We start from the raw sequence: 11,060 nt of genomic DNA on the forward strand, positions 1-11,060 counted from the left end.
GATCTGTGATAAAGGCTGGAGTCTGTGCAAAATGTTAATCTTTCACTGTAGAAATGATGTGATTTAAGTTCTAATGCAGCTCTCCAGGCACTGTAGATGATACTGATGTTCACTCTTCAACATCTCAGTTAAGAAAATGTCCATCAGATATTTTAACATAAATAGTTTTGAGTTAAATAAATTATTGTATGTATATAGATTTAGCTAAATCCTTGAGATATATTTGTCTCAGGTTTTATGTTTTCTTTGCCCAAGGTTTCCAAGGCTGGTGGTTCTGGTGGGCTCGAGGGAGTGTTTTTCCCTCCTGACATCTGAAGGTTTTGAGTCTGAGTCTGTGTCTCTGTGCTCGGTGTGACGCGAGAATGATGAGGAGTCTCAAGGTCTTGGTTTTCTTGGTTTCTCGCGTTGTTTATTAGTTGTTATCTTACAATTCTCTGTGTCCAGCCAAGGTGTTCACAGCAGCTCGGACACGAGGTTACTGCCCCCGTGATGGGAGGTCCCTCTGCTTTTATTCAGATAACTACATGGCTATTGTTTACAATTCTGTGCCAATGCCTAACATCTATACAAGAAGGGTCATCTCTACTTTGACCCAATCCACTGAAACTACTTTGTGCCCACGTCACTGTAAAAGATGGATGCCAAGGGAGAAGAAGAAGAACCCAGGGTTCCACTCTAATTCCACCATCTTGTCCCTTTGCATCTACATTCTAAAAATTCTAAAACTCCAAAATCTTCTACATAGTGATAACTACACTACTATCTGTTACATGTTTGTGATTCTTAATTATTCTCTGTGTTAGATGATTTTCACATGGACCAAATTCAAAGACTGTGTGTTCCTGGGCTCTGTGCAAGGCAAAACCCCCCTGCACAGACCCCAGACCTTCTATCTCAGGTCCCAGGCCTCTCTACTGAGGTCTGTGACTTCCCAGGGCGCCCAGAGGGATGCCCTGGACTCCAAAATATTTGGGTTATTAACAAAGTCATTTAGCCCTGACTGTGGGAATGATGCCCTAACCCCCTGTGTGATGAAGGGATTCATGTGGGCATGAGAGTCTGATGGTGGAGTGATGGATTATCAGGCACAGGCCCTTTACCTTTGCCTCAGCCTGGTGCAAGAGGGAGTGATGCTAATTAAATCCTGTTAAATCCTGCTAATTAAGCCCCTGTCCAACACTCACAGCCTTTGCAATCTGCACCCTTGGCAGCCCTCATTTCCATAGCAGCTGGCTGCCCACCACCATTTCCCATGGCAGCAACAGGGGATTTTGACTGCAGCCTCACCTGCACTTCTCCCAAAAGGATAGATCTGGCACTTGAAATCCTCCCTGGCAGAGGATGACAATATGACCCCCACTGTGCAGGACAACAGGATTGCTTCACTCTCCTCCCCAAAGCAGGGAACACTCTTTGTTAGGATTTGCTCTTCCGATTGTACCCTGGTGAAATTGAGTTAATAGGCCTAATTGATGGTAATGTTGAGCCTAGTGATTCACCCATTGCTCTCCTGGGGTTGTTTTTTTGTTTGTTTGTTTGATTGATTTTAATATATATAGAAGTAATCCAATGAGGGTATTTATTAGTGTAAATTACATATTTGTATTTCTACAATAAAGTGCATTATTTGTGATTCTATGACTCTGAAAGTTTTTACTGAACATGACAAAATTTACATGTTGAACTTGCGATAAACAGAAATTAAGCAAAGGTGCACCCAGGCCCTTTGATCTCTGAGGACCAGCAAGGGGTTTCTTTTCTGCCAAATGTCCATACTCTTAATGGAGCAGAAAACTATTCAACACTCATACACAAACTGGCCGCAAATAATGGAATAAAAATACTGCAAAGCTGCCACAAATGGTTTAGTATTCACTTAAATGGCTGCAATAAACAGATTGATCTCTATTTTGTTTTATCTTCCTGCAGTGGCTCTATGCTCTGTGATATATTATGGGCTGTATCACTGTCTGCCAGGGGCTGAGAGCTCTGTGTGAACATGCTGAACCCTGTCACTCACCAGAGCTGGTCACTGACACACAAACAGTGAGGCAGGAACAACCCCAGGGAGCTCAGGGGGTGCAGAGCCCCCTTTCCACGCCAGCCCTGCGTGTTCTCTGTGCCCCACTGCATGCAAGGACAGGATTCCCTGCTCTGTGTGACTGCTCTCCTGGCCTGATTGCACTTGGTGATGACATTGCCTTTTCCCAGTGCACTCTGGCTCTGTGAAACACAGAGGTAACAGGCTTTGGTCTCCATGAGAGAAACAGAGAAGGAAGTAGTGGAGGAGACAATTTGTTAAGAACTGACTGCAAGCCCTTTTCTACTTGCCTCTTGGCTGCTGCTGTGGGAGAGGAGTTGGAGGAGCTGAGGATAAAGGAGTAAACCTTAAATTGGCATGAAAAGGTAGTGGATGCAGTGTGACCTAGTTTTCTATTTCTTTCTCATGATCCTACTCTATTTTCTACATGCAAAGAAATTAAATTCATTTTCCCAATGTCAAATATGTTTGGTTTTGACAGTAACTATGGAGCAATCTCCTGCCTTTTTCCTGAAACATGAGTTTTCTATGCTGCTTTTCCATCCTGTCAGGCCTGTTGTTGCGAGAGAAGGAACTGCTGGGTGCAAGTCTCGCTTCTGCCCAAGGTCATCGCATCACAACAGGTGAAACATCGAAGAGTTCCAGTATATACAAAGCAGAACCTGAATTGGAAGCTTCTATCACCAGCTCAGGTCCAGAGGCAGATCTTAAGCATCTCTTCTGCACACAACTCCCCCGTGAAAGGCCTTGAAAGGACAGGAACAACCACACCTCCCGACTTCCCCACCTGCTGCTCGTGCACTTTATCCTTTAACATGACAGTCCCAACCACTTTCACAGGAAAGACCTGGAGGATCCATCTTATTCCCTACATCCAGTGCAACTTCACATGCCACAAAACTCAGCAGGCAGAATCAGCACCTTGCATGTGTCACTACACAAAACACCACAGCCCCAGCAAACCACCCTGCAGATCCCTTCTTCCAGTTCTGTCAAATCCTGCAGAATGTGACTCCATGCACAGAATCCCTGCCCTGTGCACCAGCCCTGCTCAGCTGGCACTGGAGGGGACAGGGTGTCCATCAGCACAGCCCCACTGCACAGCCCATGGGGACAGATGCAGGATGTGCCCAGCTGGGAGAGGCTGACACATAGGAGATGTCAGAAGTCAATGGGAATCGTTGCCCAGTGTTGGCACAGTATGGAAAACTGCTCTGGGTCACATTCCAAGTCTTTACGATTGACAAAAAACATGCAATTATCAGGATATGAATATTCATGTAACATACTGCTGGCAGCTCTATCCCAGAGATAATACGGCTGTCAACATTATGAAGAGAGAAAATGCTGGTAGCTCATTTCCTGTAGCCATAGAGCTCTTTCTTGGGGTTTCCTTTTATTTGGTTCCACCACAGCATCAGATGAGATCTCCCTGGTCTTACTGTGGCCCTGATGTGCAAGGCCCAATGTGCCAGGCTCTGTACTAACCCAAAGGGCATGGCCAGTCCATGCCCTACAGAGCCTAACACAGCTTGCCTGTTCAAAACCTCACAGCTTTCTGGGTCTACATTAATTTGGAAGCTTTAGGACACTGCAGTGTGGAGGAAACTCAACATGATGCCGTCTTTAAAAGTCTTCACTTTAACAAACACATGAGATTGGAACTCTGGCACAGAGAGAGTTGTCATGAATTTACCGTTTTTCCTCCATATGCTGCAAAGTAAACCTATAAATATTTCCAGCTTTTCTTTTGGTGTCTCCTGGCACGTGTCCCAATCTGCGGCTCTTCACTTACTCTTAAGGCAATGGCATTGGTAAAACAAACATGCATCTTAATGCCGGGGAAGGATCCAAGTAAACTCCACTTTTCCAGCATCTGGGTTCACCTTGGCAGCTCCCAGACTCTCAGATTTAAAAGGACGGTGAGTCCTCTGACTGTTCTCTGCTGAACACAGCTAGGGCTCTGCATGATCATCAGAGGTGACCAAAGGACAGAAGAACCCACATCCTGAAGCCTGACACTGATCAAACAGGGCTCACTCCCAAAAGCACAACACTCCCCACTGCAGAAAAACATCTCTGCTGTTTGTGTCACCCAACACAGCTCCCCTGAACCAACATTCAAATAATCAAATGACACTGGCCCTGGGTAAGGGGATACCCAGCACATTTACATCCCTGCACCTGCCCTGCTCCCCACAGCAGCACCACCAAAATCCCCCTCCAGCAGCAGCAGCAGAAGCAGCAGCAGCAGCAGCAGCAGCAGCAGCAACAGCTCTATAAAGGTCCTCTTGCCATCCCTGACACTCCACCAACAGCAGCCACTGACCTGCCTCAGCCTCTGCTGCCACAGCCCCCTTGGCCAGCACAGCTCTGCTCCCCAGCTCACAGCATGGAAGCTTGTCACTCTCCACAGCAATCCAATGTCACTTCATATGGGGCCACAATTGTGGCCGTCACCACCCTGGAGGCATTTGCTGGCATGTGGATAAATGCTTTCATCCTTTGTGTGCTTTGCATTGGCTGGGTGAAAAAGAAAACCATGAACTCGAATGAGAAGATCTTGCTGTTTCTCAGCTGCTCCAGGATTTCTGATTTGTGCTTCTCATGGGTATACCACTTTCTTTCAGTCATTTATCCCAATTACTTTTATGTTCACCCCATATTTCAATTACTTTCATTTTTTGCAAACTTTTTTATTTATTTAAACTTCTCTCTTTCAGCCTGTCTTTGTGGTTTTTATTGCATAAAAATTGCCAACTTCAGGAACAGGTTCTTCATCTACCTGAAAGTAAAAATTGACAGGATGGTGCCCTGGTTCCTCTTGGGGTCAATGCTTTCAGCCTTATCAATAGGCATCGTTTTGTGTGACCTCGATGAAACTATGCAGAGAAAGAACCTCACAACTATCAGAATGCATAAGCATTTTTTCTCTGCTTTCTTTCTCGCTGGCTTTGGATATGCTGCTTCATTCATGGCAGTCATCTTTTCTGCACTTTTCCTTCTCTTTTCTCTCTGGAGACAAAAACGCACGATGCAGACAAACTCCACAAAGGACCTCAGCATGGAAGCCCACATCAGAGCCATGAAATCAATCCTCTCCTTCTTAGTCACGTACACCATCAACTTTATGTGTTTGATCTTGACAGTAATTGATGCCATGAAGAATGAACATACCATGACATTTCTTATATACATATATCTGTATGCTTTTCCTGGTGTTCACTCCCTTATTCTCATTTGCAGCAATTCCAAGCTGGAAAAGGCATTGATAAAGATTCTCTCCTGTGTAAAGTGTGAGTTTTTCAAGGAAGTAAGATCTGTGATAAAGGCTGGAGGCCATGCAAAATGTTGATCTTTCACTGTAGAAAAGAAGTGATTTTATTTCTGATGCAGCTCTCCACGTTTTGTAGATGATTCTGATGTTCGTTTTTCAACATTTCAGTTAACAAAATGTCTTTAAAATTTTTTGAGCTAAATTGTTGTATGTTAAATACATTATTATTGTATTTAGATGTAGCTAATCTTTGACATATATTTGTGTTATCAACAAAGCCATTTAGCCCTGATTGTGGGAATGATGCCCTAACACCCTGTGTGATGAAGGGATTCATGTGGCCATGAGAGTCTGATGGTGGGATGATGGATTACCAGGCACAGGCCCTTTCCCTCTGCCTCAGCCTGGTGCAAGAGGGAGTGATGCTAATGAAATGTTCAGCCCCTGCCCAACACTCACAGCCTTTGCAATCTGCACCCTTGGCAGCCCTCATTTCCATAGCAGCTGGCTGCCCACCACCATTTCCCATGGCAGCAACAGGGGATTTTGACTGCAGCCTCACCTGCACCTCTCCCAGAAGGATAGATCTGGCACTCAAAATCCTCCCTGGCAGAGGATGACAATATGACCCCACTGTGCAGGACAACAGGATTGCTTCACTCTCCTCCCCAAAGCAGAGAATACCTCTTAATTAAGATTTGCTCTTCTGAATGTTTCTCATTGTGCCCTGGTGAAAATATGTTTCTAAGCTTGACTGATGGTAAAGCTGAGCCTAATGAATTACCCCTTGCTCTTCTGGTTCTGTTTTTTTTTTGTTGGTTTTTTTGTTTTGTTTTGTTTTGTTTTGTTTTGTTTTGTTGTTTGTTTGTTTGTTTGTTTGTTTGTGGGTTTTTTTGTTGGGTTTTTTTGGGGTTTTGGGGGGGGTTTGTTTTGTTTTGTTTTTGTTTTGTTTTTATTTTTTTGTTTTTTGGGGTTTTTTAATATTAATAGTGGTAATTCAACAAGTGTATTTATTAGTGGTTATCCCAAATTTGAATTTCTACAATAAACTGCATTATTTCTGATTCTGTGACTCTGAAAGATCTTTTTGAACATGACAAAATTTACATGTTGAATTTGAGATAATCAGAAATTAAGCAGAGCCCCACCCAGGCCCTTTGATCTCTGACGACCAGCAAGGGGTTTCTTTTCTGCCAATTGTCCATACTCTTAGTAGAGCAGAAAAATATGCAACGTTGGTATACAAACTGGCTGCAAATAAAGGAATAACAATTCTGCAATTATGCCACAAATGTTTTGGTATTCACTGAAATGGCTGCAATAAACAGGCTGATTTCTCCTTTGGATTATCTTGCTTCCTGCTGTGCTGTGTGATATATTGTGGGCTGTATCACTGTCTGGCAGGGGCTGAGAGCTCTGTGTGAACATGCTGACCCCTGTCACTCACCAGAGCTGGTCACTGACACACAAACAGCAAGGCAGGAACGGCCCCAGGGAGCTCAGGGGGCGCAGAGCCCCCTTCCCACACCAGCCCTGAGTGTCCTCTGTGCCCCACTGCCTGCAAGGAGAGGATTCCCTGCTCTGTGGGACTGCTCTCCTGGCCTGCTTGCACTTGGTGATGACATTGCCTTTTCCCAGTGCACTCTGGCTCTGTGAAATCCCCAGGAATGTGGGTCTTGTGCAAGGTGCAGCATGGAATGAAGCCACAGCTTCATCTCCCAGTGACCCACAGGCAGATGTATGGGGTGCCTGGGCCATTGGCTGCAGCTGGGGGCCTGCAGGGTCTCAATCAGTTGAGGTCAAGACTGTCCTGTGCTGGGAAAAGGCAGTTCTTGACCCTCCAATGGATCCACCATGGGACACCGCTCAGCCCATGAGCAAAACTCTTGGCTCCTCTGCATAAGGGTAGTTTTATAAAGGACAGAAACACATCCCAGCAGTTAGGACTGAGGGATACTGTGAGACACAGTCCTGAAGAACAGGGCTAAGTGAGAGGAGAGGGTGCTCCATGTGCTGGTGTAGTGGTGTGTTTTTGATTTTATCAGTTTTATGTATTTATTTGTTCTTTCTTTTATATTATTTTTTATAAGTTGTTATGGTTTGCCCCATGTCACCCATGTTCAGCCCTTCTTGGTTTTACCCTAACCTCAGTTATATATCAATCCTAAGTTATACATCCCCTGGGTCTTCACTGTCACTTTGGGGTCTCCCCCAAAAGTCTGGAAAGTTCCTGTAAGGACCCCAGGTGATTGGACAAGACTTCAGCTGTCTCTTCACCCGAGCTATTGATTTGTTCTAATATGTGTCATTTACCTGCAGAGCCATACCCCCATGATCACTGATTTATCCCCAGTTAAACCCATCCCTGAGTTTCTCTCCCCAATAAAAGATGTTACTTGGAGGTGTTTCCCACTCTTTTTCCCGCTGCTTCTGCTGAGGCAGATACCCTAAACTGAGGTTATCCCCACTGGGGGGGTGAATAAAGCCAGCAGTTAACCCTGAACAGCCTGCCTCTTTATTTCCTGCTGTCATCACTTGGCTCCTTCGGGCAAACAAGAACTCAAAGGGATCAGTGAGGTTCATCCTGCTACCAAGGCATACCCTTTACTGTTGAGGTATCAGGGCTGGCCAAGGCAGACAGACAAGACACATCAACATGTGCTAGAGAAAGAATTGCCCTGCAGCCTGTGAAGAGGACCATGGTGAGGCAGCTGTGCCCTGCAGCCCATGGAGATCTATGGTGGAAAGGAGATCTGACTGCAGCCCCAGGAGAGCCCCAGTGCACAATAGGTGGGGTGGGTGTATCCTGCAGGATTGCAGCCCATGGAGAGGCCATGCTGGAATCAGCTCATCCTGAAGGACTGCAGCCCAAGGAAGGGACTAACACTAGAGCAGGGGAAGAGTGTGAGGAAAGAGTGGAGGAAACTTGCAATAAACTGACTGCAACCCCCATTCCCCATCCTTCTGCACTGATGTAGGAAAAAGATGGAGAGAACCTGAGAAAGAGGTGTCAAATTGATCAGAGGAAGAAGGGGAAGTTGGAGGCAGCTGGTTTGAATTATCCCTTTCTTTCTTATCAATCTCTAATATTTCCAACAGTCAGTAAATTACGTGGTTGTTTTCTTGCCAAGACACTTTTGTCCATGTGAGTAACAAGTGGATGATCTCCCAGCATTTATCTCAATCAATCCATGAGCTTTTCCACCCTGTTTTCCACCCCTACCCCAACTGTAGGTGAGAGTGAAGGAGTAGCTGGGTGGGGATCTGACACCTTCCCAAGGTCATCCCATCACAGCAGGTGAAACATGAAAGAGTTCCAGTATATACAAAACAGAACCTGAATTGGAAGCTTCTATCACCAGCTCAGGTCCAGAGGCAGATCTTAAGCATCTCTTCTGGACACAATTCCCCTGTGAAAGGCCTTGAAAGGACAGGAACAACCACACCTCCATTCTTCCCCTCCTGCCCTCCTGCTGCTCATGCACTTTATCCTTCAACATGACAGTCCCAACCACTTTCACAGGAAGGCCCTGGAGGATCCATCTTATTCCCTACATCCAGTGATGCAACAACATCCCTCAAAGCATAACATGCCACAAGACTCAGCAGGCAGAACCAGCACCTTGCACAGGTTACCACAAAAACACCACAGCCCCAGCAAACCACACTGCAGATCCCTTCTTCCAGTTCTGTCAAATTCACGTAACATACTGCTGGCACCTCTATCCCAGAGAAAACATCATTCTGAAGAGAGAAAATGCTGGTAGCTCATGTCCTGTAGCCATAGAGCTCTTTCTTGGGGTTTCCTTTTATTTGGTTCCACCATAGCATCAGATGAGATCTTGGTTTTACAGTAGTCCGGATGTGCAAGGCCCAATGTTCCAGTTCCTGTAGTAACCCAAAGGGCATGGCCAGTCCATGCCCTACAGAGCCGAACACAACTTGCCTGTTCAAAGCCTCACAGCTTTCAGGATCTACATTAATTTAGAAGCTTTAGGACATTGCAGTATGGGGGAAACTCAACATGGTGCCATCCTAAAAAGCTTTGACTTTCCCAATCACATGAGATTGGAACTCTGGCATGGGATATGTCCCCATTTGTACTCTTTTTCCTCCATATGCTCCAAATTAAGCATAAAAAATTCCAGCTTTACTTTCGGTGTCTCCTGGCACCTGCCCCACTATGTGGCACATCACATACATTGGAGGCATTGCCATTGGAAAAACAATCATGGATTTCAACGACTCTGAAGGATCCAAATAAACTCCACTTTTCCAGCATCTGGGTTCAACTTGACAGCTCCCAGACTCTCAGACTCAAAAGGACAGTGAGTCCCCTGACTGTTCTCTGATGAGCACAGCCAGGGCTCTGCATGATCATCAGAGGCTACCAAAGGACAGAAGAACCCACATCCTGAAGCCTGACACTGATCAAACAGGGCTCACTCCCAAAAGCACAACCCTCCCCACTGCAGAAAAACATCTCCGCTGTTTGTGTCATCCAGTACAGCCCACCTGAACCAACATTCAAATAATCAAATGACACTGGCCCTGGGTAAGGGGATACCCAGCACATTTACATCCCTGCACCTGCCCTGCTCCCCACAGCAGCACCACCAAAATCCGCCCCAGCAGCAGCAGCAGCAGCAGCAGCAGCCGCAGCTCTATAAAGGTCCTCTTGCCATCCCTGACACTCCACCAACAGCAGCCACTGACCTGCCTCAGCCTCTGCTGCCACAGCCCCCTTGGCCAGCACAGCTCTGCTCCCCAGCTCACAGCATGGAACCTTGTCACTCTCCACAATTATACAATGTGACTTCATATGGGGCCACAACATTGGCCATCACCACCCTGGAGGTGTTTCCTGGCATGTGGATAAATGCTTTCATTGTTTGTGTGCTTTGCATTGGCTGGGTGAAAAAGAAAACCTTGAACTCAAATGAGAAGATCCTGATGCTTCTGGGATGCTCCAGGTTTTGGTCTTTGTGCTTCTCATGGATATATGCATTTATCTCAAAAATTTACCCCTACTGCCTTCTGGTTCATCCCATATTTCAACTAGTTCAAGGTGCCTATACCATTTTTAATTGTTCCAGCTTGTGGGTTTCAGCCTGCCTTTGTGGTTTTTATTGCATAAAAATTGCCAATTTCAGGAACGGGTTCTTCATCTACCTGAAAGTAAGAATTGACCGGATGGTGCCCTGGCTTTTGTTTGTGTCAGTGATTTTCTCCATATTTATTGGAATTCTTGTCTACCACACAATTGATAAAGTTGTCTGTAAAGACCTCAATTTTACCTGCTTCAGACATTTTTGGAAAGGAACTATCAGAATAGAGGAACATTTTTACCCTATGCATTTTCTTGCTGGCTTTTCACATGCCACTTCATTCACGGCAGTCATCTTTACTGCTCTTTTTCTTCTCTTTTCTCTCTGGAGACACAAACGCACGATGCAGACAAACTCCATGAACAGCCCCAGCATGGAAGCCCACATCAGAGCCATGAAATCGATTCTCTCCTTCTTCATAATGTACAGCATCAACTTTATGTCTTTGATCTTGACTCTAGTTTATTCAACTGAATACAATAACCATATTATATTTCTTTTTAACTTAATTCAACATGCTTATCCAGGTCTTCATTCTCTTTTCCTGATTTTCAGCAATCCCAAGCTGGAAAAGACACTGCTTAGGATTCTTTGCTGTGTGAAGCGTAATGTTTGCATGAGGAAGAAACTCTAA

At 45.4% G+C, this 11,060-nt stretch overlaps 1 protein-coding gene across 1 annotated transcript; it reads left to right on the forward strand.

The window, feature by feature from the left end:
• Positions 1 to 4,433: 4,433 nt before the first annotated feature.
• Positions 4,434 to 11,060, forward strand: LOC310907434 (taste receptor type 2 member 7-like; the record flags this gene model as incomplete). Its single annotated transcript, XM_083857648.1, has 2 exons — positions 4,434 to 4,750; positions 10,415 to 11,060. 2 exons carry the CDS (start codon positions 4,434 to 4,436, stop codon positions 11,058 to 11,060), a joined length of 963 nt encoding a protein of 320 aa, XP_083713774.1.

This window comes from Zosterops lateralis (assembly GCF_965231275.1).
Source record: "Zosterops lateralis genome assembly, chromosome: 3".
NCBI lineage: Eukaryota > Metazoa > Chordata > Aves > Passeriformes > Zosteropidae > Zosterops > Zosterops lateralis.